This window comes from Lutra lutra, chromosome 7 (assembly GCF_902655055.1).
Source record: "Lutra lutra chromosome 7, mLutLut1.2, whole genome shotgun sequence".
Classification (NCBI taxonomy): domain Eukaryota; kingdom Metazoa; phylum Chordata; class Mammalia; order Carnivora; family Mustelidae; genus Lutra; species Lutra lutra.
Window position 1 is genome coordinate 133,359,937 of NC_062284.1, and position 20,463 is coordinate 133,380,399.

Genomic DNA, 20,463 nt, shown 5'->3' on the forward strand with positions numbered 1-20,463 from the left:
GTAGCATACTATGTAAGTTTAAATTGCAGAACTTTTTGATGTATTCCATTTTTGCACGTTTTCTACCAGGCAAATGTTAGAAGGCTAAATAGACATAAGTAAATACTAACTATATAATGTTAAGAAATCCCGAAATGAGGCTCAGGATGTTATCTAGCAATGCTTTTTCTCTCCTTTTAAATACCTTTTCAGCTAAAAATGTTTTGCTACAGGAATAATTCCTCATACCTGTTTAAAATGAATGTTTCAGATTTATAGCAGCCCTTCTATATGAAAATGGTATAAACAGGGACAGTTTAAAAACATGTTTGACTGCAGAGAATCAGTGACTGAAGATGTTTTGTCTTGAGATCCCAATAAATCCAGAAATGGTTACATGAACATAAGAGTTCAGTGGGGTTTTCCCCTAGTAACAAGGCTTTAAAATTATAGCCAATCTATTTAACAATCATAAGGCAAAAATTATTTATAAAGGCTAATACTAGTATACAGTCTAACAGATTTTTCTGTACACTCACTTAGGTCCTCATCTGCCATGTCAGGTCTGTTCCACACTCACAGTCTTCTCTCCAGAGATCTCCACATATTTGACCCTCACAACAGATACCGAGTCTTTGCTTCCCCCACCAAACATGGCCTCATTCCTCCACTCCCCAACTCATTCCCATCACCCTGGCGGCATGGCACTGGGTACACGCACCCCACTTACTTCTTAGAATCTTACCTGTACACACACATCCACTCCCACCTCCCCCGCAGCACTCCATCGTATCGCACCCCCATGCATACACTGCAGCAGTCTCCACCCCAACCATACGTTCCATCTCTCCACACATACACACACGTGCTCCCACTGCCGCTTCACACCAACTGGCCACCACACGTATACACACATTCTTACCCACACACACTACATTCATAACAAAAATAGTTCATTTTTTTCACCCAATGTTGCAGGCATCCTTCTACGTCTGTACATAGGGATACATCTTCTTACAGCTGCAGAGTTGACTAAATTTTAGAAAGGAGGGTTACACTTAGGATTCTTTTATTATATATAACAATTATATATCTACATATACATACATATATATTTAATACAATACATATAACGGTATACATGTCAGGATTCTAGACATCCACCCTTTAGTCTAGAAAATAATGAACTAAAAGTAATGAGCTGTTTCAAATCTGAATTAAGGTTTCTCTTTATAGGCTCAGAAACTAAAATCTGCTTTTTAAAGGAGGATAGCAGCAAGAAACATCCTTAAAACCAAAGAACTGTGGAATAAAGAAGTAGAAACTGCACTACAGTACCATTCTGAGACCAAAATTATATTCAGCCGATAGCGCAGAATACGTGCTGAGACAGCATATAATGTTACGGCCATACCTAGGCTCTTCCCTATTTCTTATGTATCACAAAGGGGCTGGCCAATGTAAGGTTATTCCAGACCACACATCAGGGGCCTGTTAACCAATCTTAACCTCCTATACCACTAGTGAGGAGAAGACTAGGACTTGTCACATGCAGTAGTAACTTGCTGTCTTGGGAAGCACTCTTTCCAGGCTACTAATCATTGAAACGGTGCCCAGAGAACTTATGGTGAAGTCTTACAAAACTGGGAGAGGAGACTGCCATTGGTGGTGAACTATAGGGGGAAAAAAAAGCATAAAGAAATGAGTCAATCTCTCCCCCACTTCTCTCATACACACGCACACAAGCTGTGTGGAATGTTTGATCCAAAGACCAAATTTCTTCAGAATTGAATGTCATTGGAAGTTCATGTCATTGCTCTGTACTAGCTAAAACTAATGGGTCATATAACCAAAAAAGATACAAATTATTTTTTTTATAAAATAACACAATTTATTACTATTTTAAAACATGTCTCACAAAATAACATTCAGAAACTCAACATTTCTAAATAATTTAACACAATAAGTTTAGTCATAAAGTCATGCTACAAAATTCCTGCATATAAAAGATTATTACCAAAGTATTAATAGATGTTAAAATGTTCTTCAGAATGGAGTTGGTTCTAGAAGCCAAAGATTCTGGAATGATACTCGTTATCACGACTGACACCCTGGGAGAAGTAGCTAGCTATATGTGTATTCTCCATAGCTACTGACTCACCAGTCCTGATGGAATTGATCCCTCTAGGCGATAGCACCTCAGAGGCAGGTACCCTGTGACAGATCCAAGAAGCAAAGAACTTCCCGCCCTTGTAACACGAGCCACAACTTAATTTAACCAACATCTAAATTAATTTTGCAAATCTAGATGTGGGAAAGATAACTCACGAAGTTTCTATTCTGAGAGCATTCTACTTGACACATTCCCCAGAGGGACGACTGTCAATGTAGCAGATGTGGGAGAGGACACCAATGAGGGACACAGGGAAATCCTGACTCTGATCATGTCAACAGACAACTACTGCGCAGGTGGGCTTAGAACGAGCAAGGACGAAGTTGGATTCTCCAATATCCACGTGCAGGCTAGGTATTTACCTATCTGCCCTTTGGGAGTACTTTCCACCAACATCCAGTTTATAATTTTAAAGTGCAAATCTACTGCAAAATAGTTCATTCTCCCCCACTTCCTTGTTAAATTTGCTGGATCAGAATTTGGTTGGCTGGTTCCCCTCTATTTTAGCCCAATATGGGAAATTTACTAGAATCCAGTTATGACTTCTCCAAGTGGCAAGAGAAAGTTTAGATAGTTTAGAAAAAAAGTAAGACTCTGTCTCATTTTTTTTTCTTTCAGTTTTCTTCCTTTGTAGTCATTAGCTTATAAAAAGGCAGGGATAGAGATTTAGATGTGGGATTTCTAAAAGTTCAGTGATTTTTTTTTTTAAAACACACCCTTTTTTTAATTGCACCTATTTTATGGTTTTACAAAAACAAAAACCAAAACCTCATGCCGGAGTGAAGATAAAGGAATACGGTCAAGTTAGCTGTGACGGAAGCACCAAATCCATTACACCGAATCTTATTAAAGTATTTAATTTTTCACAGACCCATTAAGCCACCTAAATAAAGAAAATGTGTGCCAAGGGAATTAATTTCAGTTAAAGAATAACTTTCATTTCAGCAGTTAGTTTCCTCCCTTTACCAATACTTACAAAGTAAGGTCTTCACAAACTGACAGACTGCAGTCAGAGAGACACTAACTACTCATATGATCGATACTTTGACACTCCTCCTCCCCAACACACATCAATTTTTAAAAAGTTAATGATTAAATCCAACCTTTCTAGACCCTACACTTCTTCCATTTAATCTTAAGAAAAACCCAGGTAGAAGATTCTGGGTCAGAGAGATAAACAATCTTCCATTCCACTTACACATCACCGATTTTGAGAATAAGTCAACAGTTAAGATTCATTTCTTATTCTCTGTTACTCTACTTCAGACCACTGGTAAAAGGTATAAGAAGAAGCATCTATTCAAGCCAAAATTTCTTTTTCCTCACAAGAACCACATTTAAGTATCTTATAACTATACCGAGTTAGTGACCAACTATCATGATCAGACATTCCTCTGATCACATTCAAAATTGGTGTCTATACCAGCTAACTTTCACATCTGATTGCCAAATTTTGCCAAATTTTATATAATACTTTTCTGTATTTAATGACTGCTACAGTCTGGAAAATTCTATGCATTAGTGGACAATGAAGGAACATTTAAAGAATGAACACTTAAAAGAATGACCCATTTTCTAAAAGTACACTCAAAAAGTTCAACTTTAGAGATAAAGAAAAATCTACCATAAAGTTGAGTTCTGTTAGAGTAAGAGAGAGGTAGGTTAATAATTACTGTCCTAAGAAAAGCAAGAGTGCTAAGAAATAGAAGTTGAGACCCTGCTGAAAAATATAAGTTGAACCTTCCAGCCCTGAGTTTCTAGTGTTATATGAAAATTATTAAAATGACCATTACCAAAGAGGAAAACACCAAGGAACATTTTCGTTCCACCCATGATTATTAAATACGACACCTTCTCGCATATAATAACTCAGGTGGCATATGTGACTACGGAGTGAAAATAATGCACCCTGGACAAAAGGAATATTAGTATAAAGCACTGGTTCTTCACCAGGGGCAGATTTGCTCCTATGCCCCTGCCAGAAGGGACAGATGGTAATGTCTGAAGACATTTGTGGTTGTTACAACTAAGCAGGGGGTTCTACTGGCATCTAATGAGGAGAAGCCAGATATGTTGTTAAACATCCTGTAATACACAGGACAATATCATCCAACCCAACATGTTAATAGGGCCAAGACTGAGAAACTCTGATTTAAAGGAATAAAATCCTATGAACAGAGAACACAAAAACCTTTCAAGGTCTTGACCAGGTAATATACCCATAAGCTTAGAGTTAGGGAACACAGAAAAGTTGAATTCTTTGTAGACTAAAATCAAGTTACCTGTGAAAAATTAAAATACTGAACTGATTTTAGAGCTCTACCATCATTATGAGAATAGAAGAAATTTAAATGAGCCACTAAAATGGCATAATGCTTTAAACCAGGAGCACAGAGAGAAGCCATTCCAAGTAGGTCAAGTATCTAATCCATAAACCAAAGGGATTTAATATCAGCTAAATTTGCAACAGTAAAGGATGATTTAAGGAATGATTGGAGAGAATGTTCAGAACGTACTCCTACATCCTATCTTCCATTTTCTAATGGCATGGATTCTGGTTTTAACTCCATGAAAAGGATGCACAGAAGTCATTCAAATATTTGCTGAAACTAAATATGAATTTTGTGTGAAATGGACACAGAAAAGCACCTTTCATTTCTTTGAGAACTATTAGTGATTGAAGACATTAAGAAACAAGGAGAAGCAGAGAAAATTAGTTTCTATATTATAAAATTCAGAAAACCACACATCAACACTGTAAGCCATTTTACAGATTCAATATGAAGTCATCCCTTCCTATTACATTCACTTCCAGAGTAACTTTTGAAAATATATCCATACATCGTAAAATGGCTTCGAGCTTGCCTACTGGGTGAAGTGTAAACTACAACCAAAGAAGATCGTCTTCCCTCCTAGTTTGGGGGACTTAAAAATCACCATGGGGAATACTCATTGTCTACAGTTCACAAAAGAAGTACCCAAAGGCTTTGAATGTATAAGCCAGAGTAAAGATTTCTTCCTGTCAGATTATGAGGAAGAACAAAAAGGAAGCTAAAAAAAGTGTTGGACTCATTTTTCCTCTTGCTGTTTATACTTAGTATTGATTGTCAAAGCAGTGGTCCCTTTAGATCAGAGTGACTCAGAGAAATCATGTAATTCCCACTTAAATGATAGCTGAAATTTTCTGAAACTTAGGACTATGCAATCACTTTTTAAAAAAAACTGACTCTCCCCTCTGGCTGATTTTACACAAGTAAATGGGGAAATAAGAATCAGTCTCTGTTTGAGGGACTTTAGGCACAATTTGGCAGAGCGCCTCTGACTTCTTTTCTGCAATCTGTGATTCAGTCATGACTTGCTAAGAACTTCCTCTGGTTACTGACTACTATACCTGGTACTTTCCAAAAGGATTTTTTTTTTCCCTTACAAATTCTAAGCTCTGTATCCAACTATTGCTTTGCAATTTTGAGGTTAAATCACCTACCATGCTTCATAGAGAAGGCAATCTCCAAAAATATTGCCATTTGCCTGGGATCCCATAATGAAATATCTCTTCTCTTTTCCCTCCGTAATCACTTACATAATTCATTTTAAGAGCTGTCTAACTTAGAAACATTCTAAAAATATATTTTGAGATTCTAAATTTAATCTACTGAAAGGTATCAGATGCAGTCTTTTAAGTTCTATATCCTTATTTATAGCAACCACTTCTCCCAACATGAAGGTCAACAGAACAAAGTTATTGGAGAAAATTCTGATATATATGAATAGCCAACATTTACACTAGGAATTCAAATATAACTACTGTTTACATATATTCCCTTATATAACATATAAGGGACTATAAACCAAAAAGTGTGCCTAAAGTCAGGTCCACATGAATAACATGACCACAGTAGTGGTCAAAGGAATGATCATGGACGTCATTTTCACCACTGACCCAGACCACAGCATGACTGACTGTGCACAGTGACTCAAGTGGCCAGGCATGCAAACACAAGCTAAATTCCAGTTGACAATGCACACATTTTTTAGAAAAACAAATAAGTAAATATAACATGGGCTATAAGGCCTCCAAGATATTAATTTTTCCTTTTTCACCACAGCTTTTCCAATTGGACTTTGGGAGTCTTTGTTCTAGGACTGCTCTGTATTTCTTCTAAGAGGAAACCTTCCTGTCACTGTGGTGCCTTCTAAACCAAAGGCATATCACATTTGTGCTTCTGAGTCATAAGGACATGGACCTTCAGGAAAGATGGTCTACAGATTCAAAAGTTAAGTATATATATTTAAATGCCTGGTCTGAAAAAAAAAACCCTAACCAAGCTGAATAAAGAACGGTATTTGTTGTTCTTTGTTGTTAAAAGTGACTGGTCTATAAAAGTTTTGTAGACGGGGCCACATACTACAAAAAACTGGGGGACTGAAGACAAAAAATTGAGAACTTGAGTTTCTAAAAAAAGTACTAGGATATATGAAGTTGGTGTTACCGTTTGGGGGGAGAAACACTCAATAGGTTTAAAAAAAAGATAGGAATGAGAGATTTGTTTTATCTGAAGAACCTTTTGCCCCACACAGAATCTTTAAAATAGACAATTATACAAAACTTATCTATTTTTCTTATGACATTTAAATAAGTTAACACAAAGCAGAAAACGTGGTCTTAGTTATCTTCTTCCTCATCCTCTTTAATTACTGGGGTACCTAAAATGAAAAAGAAAATTATTTCTGGTCATTCTCAAAAGATTGTTAAAATTCTAAATGAAAATATTTTCCTATTAACTTGAGAAGCTATGAGATGCTAAGAAGTGTGCCATAATAAAAATAATTTCATAAAATAATCTCCTTAATTTCAAATTATCCAAAAAGCCCCTCAGGGAAATTCTCAAATGGATTAATTTAAGTACTTATGAATATGGCTCCCCAAATGCAGAGTTGCAAATGAAATGGTTACAGGTGCCAGGCAGAAAAATAAAGCCCGATCCACAGTAAAAAACTTTGTATGTTAAACACAAAGAAATATTCTTCATTTTTCACAATAAAATATACAATCCCAGTGTTGCCAGAAATCTGAATTTTTATATTATTCTCCCAAATATTAAACAATAGGGACAAATTTGGTGGGGGGGACACATCTACAGGCTGTCACTGAGCCAAGGGCCACCCATTTCTGAGCACTGGCATTTGAAGCCTGCCCACAATTTGACCTCGATCCACTGTTCTGTCTTAACTCCTCAGACAGTCACCTTCTGCACCAGCTAAACTGATCAATTCACTGTCTCCCAAACTCACTGTGCACACTCCTACCCCTGGAGCCTTGTTCAACAGAGTTCCTCCATTTTGGAATGTCCCCCCACCCCACAACTCTCCTTCCATCTAAACCCCACCCTTAATAAGAAACCAATTCCAGTGCCTCTTCCTCTGTGATCCTTCCGTAATGAACATTTATGTTCTTTATGTCAGCAAGCGGAGTTTCAATCCCCCGGTACTCCCCACAGCATTTTTTTGCGGGGGGAGAGTGAACGTATTATTGGAGTATAACATCCAAAGTACACAAATTACATAAGCGTACAGATCAATAAATATACACAAAGTGAACACATCTGGTAATCAGCACCAGATTAGGTAGAGAACATTATTAGAACCGCCAAAACTTCCTCAGGCCCCCTTCCATTCACTATCCCCCACAAAAAGCATGTTCTATCCTAATGTCCAACACCACAGGTTATTTTGTCTGTTTTTGAAATTGATATGAACAGGATGGCATAATATACATTCTGTGTCTGGCTTCTGTTACTCGACATTATGTTTGCATGACACATCTATACAGTGCGAAATTTGTAGTTCATTCTTTCTTATTGCTGTTTAATATTACATTGTATGAATATGTCATAATTTATTCTATTGTTGATGGGCATTTGGGTTGTTTCCAATTGATAGCTATTAAAATAGTGCTGCTATGAACATTCTCATACACGTCATTTGGTAAACATATATATCCTTTTTTTTTTTTTTTTTTTTTGCAGGCTCCCTGCTGAGCAGAGAGCCCGATGTGGGGCTCGATCCCAGGACTCTGAGATCATGACCCGAGCCGAAGGCAGCAGCTTAACCCACTGAGCCACCCAGGCGCCCCTATATATCCTTTTCTTTTGGGTATATAGCTAGGAGGAAAAGTGGGGTCATAACGGATATGTATGTAGAGCTTTCATAGATAATGCTAGTTTTCCAAAGTGGTTATACCAAGTTATATCACCATCTGGCAAGGTCTGAGAGTTCTAGTTCTCCATGTCCCACTAATATTTGGCCTTATTCTTTTCATTCGAGCTTTTTAAGATTCCCCAGTTCTGCTTATAAGCAACAGAAGAGAAGCAAAAGTAGGCAAATGAGCAGCTGTAGCTATCTCTGTTCTCATCTATTCTACTAGGGTAGACCAAGCTGGTTCTCCTAGGGGCTGTTTGGATTGGCTTGAGGTCAATACTTGGTCCAAAAGCCTACATTGTGGCTTGGTCTATTCAAGGTCTACATGGGGGGGTTCTGTTCCAGTTTTAAGGGAAGGGTTTTATTTCCTGTATGCAATCCTGAAAGAAGACAAATGACTTTAAATGGTTTCTAGAATCCAACCAAAGATGAACGTTAAAAAGCTAAAGTTCGGGACGCCTGGGTGGCTGGCTCAGTGGGTTAAAGCCTCTGCCTTTGGCTCAGGTCATGATCTCAGGGTCCTGGGATCGGGCCCCGCATCAGGCTCTCTGCTCAGTGGGGAGCCTGCTTCCCTTCCTCTCTCTGCCTGCCTCTCTGCCTACTTGTGATCTCTATCTGTCAAATAAATAAATAAAATCTTAAAAAAAAAAAAGCTAAAGTTAAAGACTCTAACGTTCCTACCTCCTTTTTTCAATTTTATTTTTTAATTATGAAATATTCATTCATATAAATGCAGTATAAATAATTTAAGGAGTAATAAAGCTAATGATTATATATACCCACCACCAATTTAGGAAATAGAACATTACCAGTATCTTAGACACCTGTTTGCTTCTTCCCAATTATTCCTGTACCTCTCTGGAGATAAGTCTGTCACTTTACCCCTACATATGCACCCAGGAAAAAAGAAAACATTCTGCATGATTCCACTGATATAAAACTCTAGAAAATTCAAACTAATCTATAGAGACAGAAAGCAATCAGGGATTGCCTTGGGAGGGATGATGGCAAGGACCAGGAAGGAGGGATTACAAAGAGGCACGAGGATACTTCTGGGGGTGATGCATATGTTTATTATCTTTTTTCCTCAGCTTTATTGAGATATGACTGAGATAGCACTGTGTAAGTTTAAGGTATGAAAGTGATGATTTGATATACATATATTTTATGGACTCATTACCACAATGTTAGTTAATACATTCATCCCCTTACATAAGTACTTCTGTGTGTGTGGGGGGGTGAGAACTTTTAAGAACCACTCTCTAAGCAACTTTCTTTTTTTTTTTTTTTAAGATTTTATTTATTTATTTGACAGACAGAGATCACAAGTAGGCAGAGAAGCAGGCAGAGAGAGAGGAGGAAGCAGGCTCCCCACTGAGCAGAGAGCCCGATGAGGGGGCTCGATCCCAGGACCCTGGGATCATGACCTGAGCCGAAAGCAGAGGCTTTAACCCACTGAGCCACCCAAGCGCCCCTCTAAGCAACTTTCAAGTTGCTGTAAGACAGTACTATTAACTAGAGTCACCATCATATATTTATTATCTTAATTGTGGTGATGGTTTCAGAGGTGTATATGTATAACAAAATGTACAAATTACACACTTGAAATATGGGCAGTTAACTGTGTGTCAATTAAATGTCAGTCAAGCTGCTAAAACTTTCTGGTATAGGAAAATAGATAGTTAAGAGCTTTTCACATCCATAATTCTCAACTGGAGGACAGATGAGCAAATATCTTCCAGGGAGGCATACCGGAATCACCTGTGAAATTTTTCAAACAATAGAGACCTCTTTACTCTCTCCGCAGAGATTCTAAAGTATCTGATATCTTCGTAGGGGTGCGGCCCCACTGAAGAACAACCACTGCAGTAAGCCGGGGTGGATAAAAGGGTTGCGTAGTGAGGCTCTAAGAGAGGTAGTAGGGGAGCGATGGGGAGACAAAGCATACAGAAAGGATAGAATGACAAGGCAGGGGCGCCCAGGTGGCTTAGTGGTTAAAGCCTCTGCCTTCGGCTCAGGTCATGATCACAGGGTCCTGGGATCGAGCCTCGCATCGGGCTCTCTGCTCGGCAGGGAGCCTGCCTCCTCCTCCTCTCTCTCTCTGCCTGCCTCTGCCTCTGCCTACTTGTGATCTGTCTGTCAAGTAAATAAAAATCTTTAAAAAAAAAAAAAAAAGAATGACAAGGCAGTGGGGGTGGTAAAGAGGGAAGAGAAGGGCTGAGGGACAAGGAAGCCTCAACCACAGACAGCTAAGTCCTTCTGATTTGGATGTGACTGTCAGTATGGGTATGGTGTTAAAGACAATAGGGCAGGGTGGCTGGGTGGCTCAGTGGGTTAAAGCCTCTGCCTTCAGCTCAGGTCACGATCTCAGCATCCTGGGATAGAGTCCCGCATCGGGCTCTCTGCTCAGCAGGGAGCCTGCTTCCTCCTCTCTCTCTCTCTCTCTGCCTGCCTCTCTGCCTACTTGTGATCTCTGTCTGTCAAATAAATAAATAAAATCTTTAAAAAAAAAATCTTAAAAAAAAAGACAATAGGGCAAATATGTATTTGGTACATGGGATGATGATGATGATGATTACGTAGCTGGATATTGCTTATTTGTTTCTTCTAAATATTTTTCTTTCTCTCCGTTCAATCAGGTAGCCTAGTTGGCTCTGGATCACTGCTACAGGGGCATGTGGAAAGTAAAGACCGTCAGACTTACCGGCTTTTGTCTTTGAAAGGCCTAAGAAGATTCCCGGAAGACAGTTTGTGAGAACATGCAGAATGATGTGGAAATAAAGGAGGGGGATAGTGATTCTCTTCAGATTAGAAAGGTTATTTCCCTGATTCTGGAACAGTTGGGATCCTTGCCTGACTTCCTGGGAGGAGGTAAGATCCAGAGAAGTCTGGGACTATTATCATTTCCAGTTTTTAGTTTATAAAAGAAAAAGATTTGGTGAAATTAATTAACTAGCATGATAACGAAAAAGCTATTAAGTGGGAGAACTGGAACTTGAACCCAATCAGTCAGGGATATCTACAAACATTGACACCTATCTTAAATATTGGTTAACTACAATTAGAGGGTGGGGGTAGAGCGAAAACTACAATTTTGGTCCAGTTGTGAAAAAGAGACTGCTTACCATTTATGTCTAGTTATCCTGCAAAATAATATCTGACTTGAGAACAAAACCGGCTTTCTTAAAAGTTTCTGGTCTAGGGATGACCTTATACCAGTCTCAGTATGCTAGAAGGTTTTCATCTCACCCTAGCTCAACCCCAGACTATAAAATTTCCTATGGAATGAAATGGCTTTGGAGATTAGGGACAAGCTATTTCTTTTTTAGTTTTGCTCCTTTTTATTATTCCACGTCACAAATTCAATCCTTATACCCAAAAAGCATTGGCCCAAACTCGCCCAGAATCACTCACCATCCAGCTTTTTCAGTTTGGGAACTCTCTTGGTGGCCTCTTCAATCCAGTTTCCATCAGCAGAATGTTTCTCTTCCAAGGGATTGCCTACAAACACCAGGTCTTCCAGACATGGCAATTCTGCCAGCTTTACAAATTCAGCTACAAGTACAAGGAACACATTCCATATTAAAATGCCAAGTTGTCCTGTTACAATTTTGGGGGTTGAACTCTAGTATGTGTTTGTGACTATTCAGAACCCTCAGTTTGTGACAAATCGTTCAGAATGATTTGTTGGTTAAGATTTTGAAGAAAGTAAGGGAAATTATACCATACGAAGTCATTCTCTGAAGACATTATTGAAAGGGAAGGAAAAAGAAGACATACCTCTTCTATCTTTATCCTAGCCTAAGGATGGGGTAAGAAAAGAAGATGAGGTTCAGAATCACAAAGATAGTAACAGGTCTTCTCTATGCTGTACTGTATCAGTGTGGGTTAAGTCAAACTGCTTTTGTCTCTACCCATTCTCTCATCTTCGAGTTCTTTTTTTTTTTTTTAAAGATTTATTTATTTTTATTTGAGGGGTGCTTGGGTGGCTCAGTGGGTTAAAGCCTCTGCCTTCGGCTCAGGTCATGATCCCAAGGTCCTGGGATTGAGCCCCGCATCAGGCTCTCTGCTCAGCAGGAAGCCTGCTTCCCCCCCCCTCTCTACCTGCCTCGCTGCCTACTTGTGATCTCTGTCTGTCAAATCAAAATAAATAAATAAATAAATAAATTTAAAAATTTAAAAATATATATTCATTTATTTGAGAGAAAGAGAGAGTGTGTGGGAGGGAGTAGAGGGAGAGGGAGACAGAGAATCTCAAGCAGACTCTCCTTTGAGCATGGAGCCTGATGTGGGGCTCAAACCCACGACCCCGAGATTGGAAGCTTAACCAACTGAGCCACCCAGCCGCCCCTCATCTTTGAATTATTCCTTTTAAGATTTATTTATTTTATATATAGAGAGAGTGAGTGGAGGTGCAGAGGGAGACGGAGACAGTCTTAAAGAGACTCCCTGCTGGGCACGGACCCTGCAGGGCTTGATCTCACAACCATGAGATCACAACCTAAGCTGAAACCAAGACTCCAGAGCTTAACTGACCAAGCCATCCAAGTACCCCTCATCTTTGAATTTTCAAGGCACTGCATTCACACACCTATGGAAGAACTCATTACACAGTTTTATAATTATTAGTTTATAAACCACTCTTTCCCACTAAGTTGTGAATTCCTTGAAGGCAGGGGCAGTGTCCTATTCAACTATGTATCTCAAGAGCCTGGCACAGTTCATAACACTGAACAGGGCTTTAGTAATGCTGAATGAATAATACACTGTAAGAAAATGAAGTCAGGGCGCCTGGGTGGCTCAGTGGTTAAAGCCTCTGCCTTCAGCTCAGGTCATGGTCCCAGGGTCCTGGGATTTAGCCCCGCATCGGGCTCTCTGCTCAGCAGGGAGCCTGCTTCTCTGCCTAACTCTCTGCCTACTTGTGATCTCTGTCTGTCAAATAAATAAATAAAATCTTTAAGAGAAAACAAACAAACAAAAAAAACAAAGTCATACAGATGGCAAATACATCTTCCATCCAAGAATTATTAAATTTAAACTGATTCCATTCAAAAGGTAGACAGGAAAGAAAGACTTTATTTAAGATTATTGCAAGATGGGGCGCCTGGGTGGCTCAGTGGGTTAAGCCGCTGCCTTCGGCTCAGGTCATGATCTCAGGGTCCTGGGATCGAGTCCCACATCGGGCTCTCTGCTCAGCAAGAAGCCTGCTTCCCTCTCTCTTTCTCTCTGCCTGCCTCTCCGTCTACTTGTGATCTCTCTCTGTCAAATAAATAAATAAAATCTTAAAAAAAAAAAAAAAAAGATTATTGCAAGATGCCTGAGTGGCTCAGTCAGTTATGCGGCTGCCTTTGGCTCAGGTCATGATTGCAGGGTCCTGGGATCGAGCCCTGCATCAGGTTCCCTGCTCAGTGGAGAGCCTGCTGCTCCCTCTGCTTGTGCTCTCTCTCTCTGTATCAAATAAATGAAAATTAAAAAAAAAAAACCTGATTCCATTCAGCTTTTGGACAATAATTTTTTTCCATGATGAATAGGACCAGGATCTATTCAATTATAATCACTTTAAGTAAATATTTAAATGTAAATTTCACGCATTCAGCTGAAAGACTGGAACCCTGTGTGCATATAAAGAAATGTCCCCATTTTGCATCTTGTTCTCTATTTGGGCTATTTTCCATAAATAGGAGGTAGAAGAGCCAGTGAAGAGCCAGCTTCAGCTTACCCCAGTCTTTCACGAGGTTATTAGACATGTAGAGAATCTTCAATTTCTTCATTACATGGATCCCTTTCAACTTCTCAATAAAATTGTAGGAGATCCATAGTTCTTCTAATGTGTCCCCTACTGCTTCCTGAAAAAGAAAGCAATTTGGTTTACAAGCTTATTTTTAAACATCAAGCTTTTTAAAAAACTTTTCCTCTGTCCCCTTTCTTATAAACATAAAGACAATGGCCTTCAGAGTGAACTGAAACACACCTGGCCACTAGCAGGAGAGCTGAAGGCTATGTGGGAGTTTTTTTTCTCATTAAAAAGGCAAGTACAACATTTTCTTCCTCTCTTCAAACTGATCTAAGAAGAGCTACTGAAATATCAAAAGGGGAAATAACAGCAATATTTTATCACTTTTATTGAACTGTATAGATTTCAAATTATCTCCCTGTACATTTTATTATTTGATCCTTATAACATTTAAGATAGGCAAAGTAGATTACTTGATTCCTGTTATAGAGAGCTTAAAGGTATTTTCTAAGATCACAATGTTATCAAATAATAAAGCTAGGTCTAAATTTCAGGTTTTTTTGTTTCAGTATTTACTACAGAAATTTTCAAACACAAGAAGCTGGAAGAATCTTACAACAAGTATCTATGCATCTACGACCCAGACTCTACCATTAACATTCTACTATCCCTTTCCTATCACGTATCTGTCCATCTAACCATCCACTATTCATCAATTCCTCTTACTTTATTTATTTATATAAAATAATCAGAATTTATTTTATTATTTTTCCTCTTATTTTGATGTATAAAATTCAGCTTAAAACCCACAGGCTTTCCATTATGGTATAAAGATCCTACTGGATCTCAAATGCTAGATTAATCAATGGTGGTACAAAGACTCTTCCTTCCTTTATAGACATAAGACAAATATAATGATTATTTCTCTTTATAAAAAAGAAAAGAGGGGCGCCTGGGTGGCTCAGTGGGTTAAGCCGCTGCCTTCGGCTCAGGTCATGATATCAGGGTCCTGGGATCGAGCCCTGCATCGGGCTCTCTGCTCGGCAGGGAGCCTGCTTCCTCCTCTCTCTCTGACTGCCTCTCTGCCTGCTTGAGATCTCTCTCTGTCAAATAAATAAATAAAATCTTAAAAAAAAAAAAAGAGGGCACCTGGGTGGCTCAGTCGGTGAAGTGCCCTACTCTTGATTTCAGCTCAGGTCATGATCTCAGGGTTGTGAGATCAAGTCACATATCATGTTCCATGCTGGGCATGAAGCCTGCTTGGGATTCTCTCTCTCCCTCTCTCTTTGCCTGTCCCTCCACTAAAAAAAAAGTGCTAGGCAGGATCAATTATATGCTCAATTCCCTCTTATCCCAAAATAATTTACCTACAACTACATGGTAACATCTAGACTGTGGGGCCTAGGTCTACGTCCTGGTAATTTTCCCTTCAAAGACTCCCAAAGAAAATAAGTGTACCCTGGATAAATATCCTTAATGCATTTTCCGTACTGGTGGAAGCAGGGGGAAGCCAAGAAGGGAGTGGCCTGAATTAGTCTGTGTGTCATCCCAACTCCCACAATTCATCATAGTTTCAACTTTGAACTTTCAACTTCATTCATATATCAGAACTTTGTGATTTAACCAGACCCCCTCATCTAGTAGTTTTCTGGTATCTTCTCCCAAACGACCTATTATAGCCTATCTTTCAGAAGAGGGCAATCAGTCTTCAAATAATTGAAAATGTATTGCGTACATTTTCATCTCACCGCATCTCCATTCATCTCATGTCTCCAATTTAGAAAGTGTGAGGTAGCAGGAAAAACACTGACTAACTATGGATTAGAAGATTTAGGCTCAATTCTGGGTTCTGCTGCTTAGTTAGTTTTGTTTTATGTGTGGGAGTGAGGACTCTCAGTCACTTTCACATAGGCAGCTGGATCAGTTCTCCAAGAGCCAATTTGTTGAATTTACTTTCACTGATCTGCTGAAAAACTGTTCAACTACTTATAAATTACAGCAATTTATTTTAGATAGGGTAGAAATTTCTTTAGCTAGGATAACTTTTGAAGATGTCTATGATGTTTTATTCATCCAAGTACTAATTAAGTTTTAGTTTAGTTTTCAGCCATTTGGATGTAGCTGTTTTACCACTGCTGAATTGCAGTGCGCTTGGGGACTTTTCTTTGCTTGGCAATATGACTTTGTGGAATGAGAGTTTCTTATGTTTACTGACTCACAAATGTATAAATTTGGGATGCCCAGAGCATAGTTCTTTCAAATCATTTTCAATCTATTCCACTGTCTCTTGTACTTCTGTAAATGGAAGGATTTGCTAACCAGCTCAATTAGATTACTGTTTTTTTTTTTTAAAGATTTTATTTATTTATTTGACAGAGAGAAATCACAAGTAAGCAGAGAGGCAGGCAGAGAGAGAGGAGGAAGCAGGCTCCCTGCTGAGCAGAAAGCCCGATGTGGGGCTGGAACCCAGGACCTGGGATCATGACCTGAGTCGAAGGCAGCGGCTTAACCCACTGAGCCACCCAGGCGCCCCTAGATTACTGTTTTTATGTGTTCTAATAATTTGAGAAGTGATTAGTGTCTAAATTATGAAACTGACATTCTACAAAGATGGACTGACAGAAACACAGCTGAGATGAAACAGCTGTATATTAAGATTAAATAAAACCTTAAAAATTTTCAAGGTGTTGAAACACAATTTTCTATATACTTTTACGTAGGTAATAATGATAAGATTTTAGGAAAGCAATCTGGTGACTATGAACCAGCAAACCTGCCTAAACTGGTGTAGATCAGTTCAGTGAAATCTGTCATTAAGTGCACTGGCTCTTTGGAGAACCGGACATTGAGTAAACAGGTACTTAGCAAACTGGTCTGCTTCTGCATGTGAACAAATCATTCCTCCTCCTAGTTTCTTACTCTGTAAAATAAGGAGGTTGGCATATTGAGATACCATTTCACACTCATCAGGATGGCTACTATCAGGCAAATGGAAAATAACAAGTGTTGGGCGAGTATAGGAAGAAACTGGAACCCTTGTGCAATAGTGGTGGGAATGTAAAATGGTACAGCTACTATACTACAGAACAGTTTGGTGGTTCCTCCAAAAATTAAAAATATGTGATCTAGAATTCCCATTCCTTTTTTTTTTTTTTAAGATTTTATTTATTTATTTGCCAGAGAGAGAGAGAGCGCACAAGCAGGGGAAGTGGTGGGCAGAGGGAGAAGCAGGCTCCCTGCTTGGCAAGGACTCTGATGCAGGACTCAATCCCAGGACCTTGGGATCATGACCTGAGCCGAAGGCAGACGATTAACCAGCTGAGCCACCCAGGCATCCTGGAATTCCCATTTCTGAGCATACACCCAAAAGAACTGGAAGCAGAGTTTTGAAGAGATACTTGGATACCCATGTTCACAGCAGCATTGTTTATAATAGTCAAAGGGTGGAAACAACTCAAGTATCTATCGATGGATGAATGGATAAACAAAACAAAATATGGTATATACATACAAAAGAATATTATTCATCCCTAAAATGGAAAGAAATTCTGATACATGCTACACATAAATAGGATATTATGCTAAGTGAAATAAGCCAGTCACATGAAGACAAGTACTGTATGATTCCATTTACACGAGGTACATATAGTAGTCACATTCACACAGACAGAAAGTAGAATGGGGTTTTAGAGTTGAGGGGAGGGGACAGGGAAGTTATTGTTCAGTGGGTACAGAAGTGCAGTTTTCAGCTGAAAAGAGTTTTGGAGATGGATAGCATTGATGGTTGTACAATAATACAAATATACTTAATACCATTGAACTGTACTCTTAAAAATGGTTACCATGGTAAATTTTATGTTATGTGTATTTTGCAACAATTTTAAAAAAAAGGAAAGGAAATGAGGAGGTTGGACAAGAAGTTCTCTTAGATCCCTTTCAGGTATTAAAGTTTATGATTCTTTGAGGTCAACAAAGTATGAAATTACAAGTATTGAAAACAAACAAACAAAAAAAAGTGTCTTCCATAAATAGTATTACATTGGAAGTTGTAGGGATGGGAAGGGCTTAATGAAGTGCTATAAAAACCTCCATTTTGGACCACACAAAATGATGATGATGATTATTAGTGTTTGCTTTTGATATAAAGTAATGAATTCAGATAACAATTTTGCTTAGAAGTCTTTAAGAAGATCTGATTCATAAACAGTTAAGAGCTGTTTGTAGGCAATTGATTATAAATATACAAAAAATAGCTTTTATATTATAAACAGGAAGTGATTAGAGAGAAATTAACCTCATTCATCATAGCAACAAAAACTATAAATTATCTAGGAATACATTTTTTTAAAGATTTTATTTATTTATTTGACAGAGAGAGACTGGGAGAGAGGGAACACAGCAGGGGGAGTGGGAGAAGGAAAAGCAGGCTTCCTGCAGAGCAGGGAGCCCAATGTGGGGCTCAATCCCAGGACCCTAATATCACGACCCGAGCTGAAGGCAGATGCTTAACGACTGAACCACCCAGGCGCCCCAGGAATACACTTTTGTAAGAAGTGTACAGGCCTTACAGGAACTAAAACTAAAATTCTACTAAAAGACATAAAAAAATCTGAATAAATCAGCCTGTAAGGGAAGTCTCATTATTATAAAGATATCAATTTTCGGGCGCCTGGGTGGCTCAGTGGGTTAAAGCCTCTGCATTCAGCTCAGGTCATGATTCCAGGGTCCTGGGATCGAGCCCCGCATCAGGCTCTCTGCTCAGCTGGCAGCCTGCTTCCCTTCCTCTCTCTCTGCCTGCCTCTCTGACTACTTGTGATCTCTGTCAAATAAATAAATAAAATCTTTAAAAAAAGATATTAATTTTCTCCAAATCAATCTATAAATTCAATGTAGTTCTAAGACTTCCAATGGGAATTTATTTTTGTGAGCTTGATAAACTGATTTTCAAGTTTCTCTTGGAGAGTAAATATTTAAGAAAAGCCAACAAGCATTTTGAACAAAGAAAGAGGACCTATCCAAACAGATATCAAAATATATTATAAAGCTAAAGAAAACTAAACCAGCATATTGGAGCTGGAGTATATAAGTAAAACAACAAATAGAAAGTTGGCCATCCAAGAACCCACTCATGCATACACAGAGTTTGGTAGGTGGCACATACAGTGGGAAAAAGAGATTTTTTTCAATATATGGCTAACCATTTAAGGGAAAAAAAAATAAGGTTTGATACCTGCCTAATGAAATATATAAAAATAAACTCCAGATGGACTAAATATATAAATTTAAAATTTTACACTTAAAAAACTATAGAAGTACTAGAAGAAAATGTGACTATTTTTATAATCTAGAAGAACTTCTATATAAGATACAAAACATAGAAGTCATAAAGTTTGATGAATAAATTTGACAAATTTTAAAATTCCACTTGGCTACTACAAATAAAGTAAAAAGACAAGGGACAAACTAAGAGAAAATACATTTAATAATTCTGAAAACTGGGGTCTTTGGCTGGCTCAGTTGTAAAAGCATGTGGTTCTTGATCTCAGAAGGTGGGTGTGAGCCCCATGTTGGGTGTAGAGATTACTTAAAAATAAAATCTTAAAAAAAAAATCTCAAAACTCTTTGCATTAAATTGAAGTGTGAAATCTGCAATCAGATTGCCTAGATTTGACTATCTTGGCCAAGTCCTCCACCCTGTCCACCTTCTTCCTCCTACCCTCTGCCGCTCTTCCATCATTTTCTTTTTTGTTTATCTATTCATCCATTGAAGTACACTTGGGTTGCTTCCATCTTTGGCTATTGTGAATAATGCTGCTATAAACATGGGTTAACAAATATTTGCTTGTATTTTAGGGGGGAATCATTAGTTTGTTTTTTGAATAAAAAGTAACATACAAAATAACAACAAACCAAAACAAACAAAAAACCCTGAACACTACAAAAAAAGCATAAAAAGAAAAATGTTTCACATCTCACACCTCTTCCTTTCTGCAGAGGTAACAGCTATCACCAGAAATATTATATACAGGTCTATCTATCTATCTATCTATATACACATTGCTTATTTTTTCACTTGACAATATACCTTGAAAATTATTCTACCAACCATGTATAGGTAAGTCCTTCCTCATTTTCCCCTTGATATGTTATTTATTTATTTATTTATTTAATGTAGCTAGTCTACAACTGACAGACACCTAGAGTGTTGCAGCTTTTTATACAAGCTATGTTGCAAATAATATATTTGGTCTAACATCTTTGCCCATATACATGAGCATGAAAAAAAACTCTTAGATGTGGAATAGCTGGGAAAAAGTAAATACATACTGGGAGCCTGGGTGGCTCAGTGCATTAAGCCTCTGCCTTCGGCTCAGGTCAT

At 38.4% G+C, this 20,463-nt stretch overlaps 1 protein-coding gene across 7 annotated transcripts in view; it reads right to left on the minus strand.

Moving 5' to 3' along the window:
* Window positions 1-2,723: 2,723 nt before the first annotated feature.
* The window catches only part of DNAL1 (dynein axonemal light chain 1), a 74,864-nt gene continuing 57,124 nt past the window's right edge, over window positions 2,724-20,463 (minus strand). For all 7 annotated transcript variants that reach the window (XM_047735465.1, XM_047735469.1, XM_047735471.1 and 4 more), the window contains 3 exons: window positions 14,070-14,196; window positions 11,765-11,905; window positions 2,724-6,856 (listed from right to left, as the gene is read on the minus strand). In XM_047735465.1, the coding sequence (XP_047591421.1) occupies window positions 6,816-6,856; window positions 11,765-11,905; window positions 14,070-14,196 (309 nt within the window). In that variant the 3' untranslated portion in view covers window positions 2,724-6,815. The remainder of the gene's footprint in view (window positions 6,857-11,764; window positions 11,906-14,069; window positions 14,197-20,463) is intronic.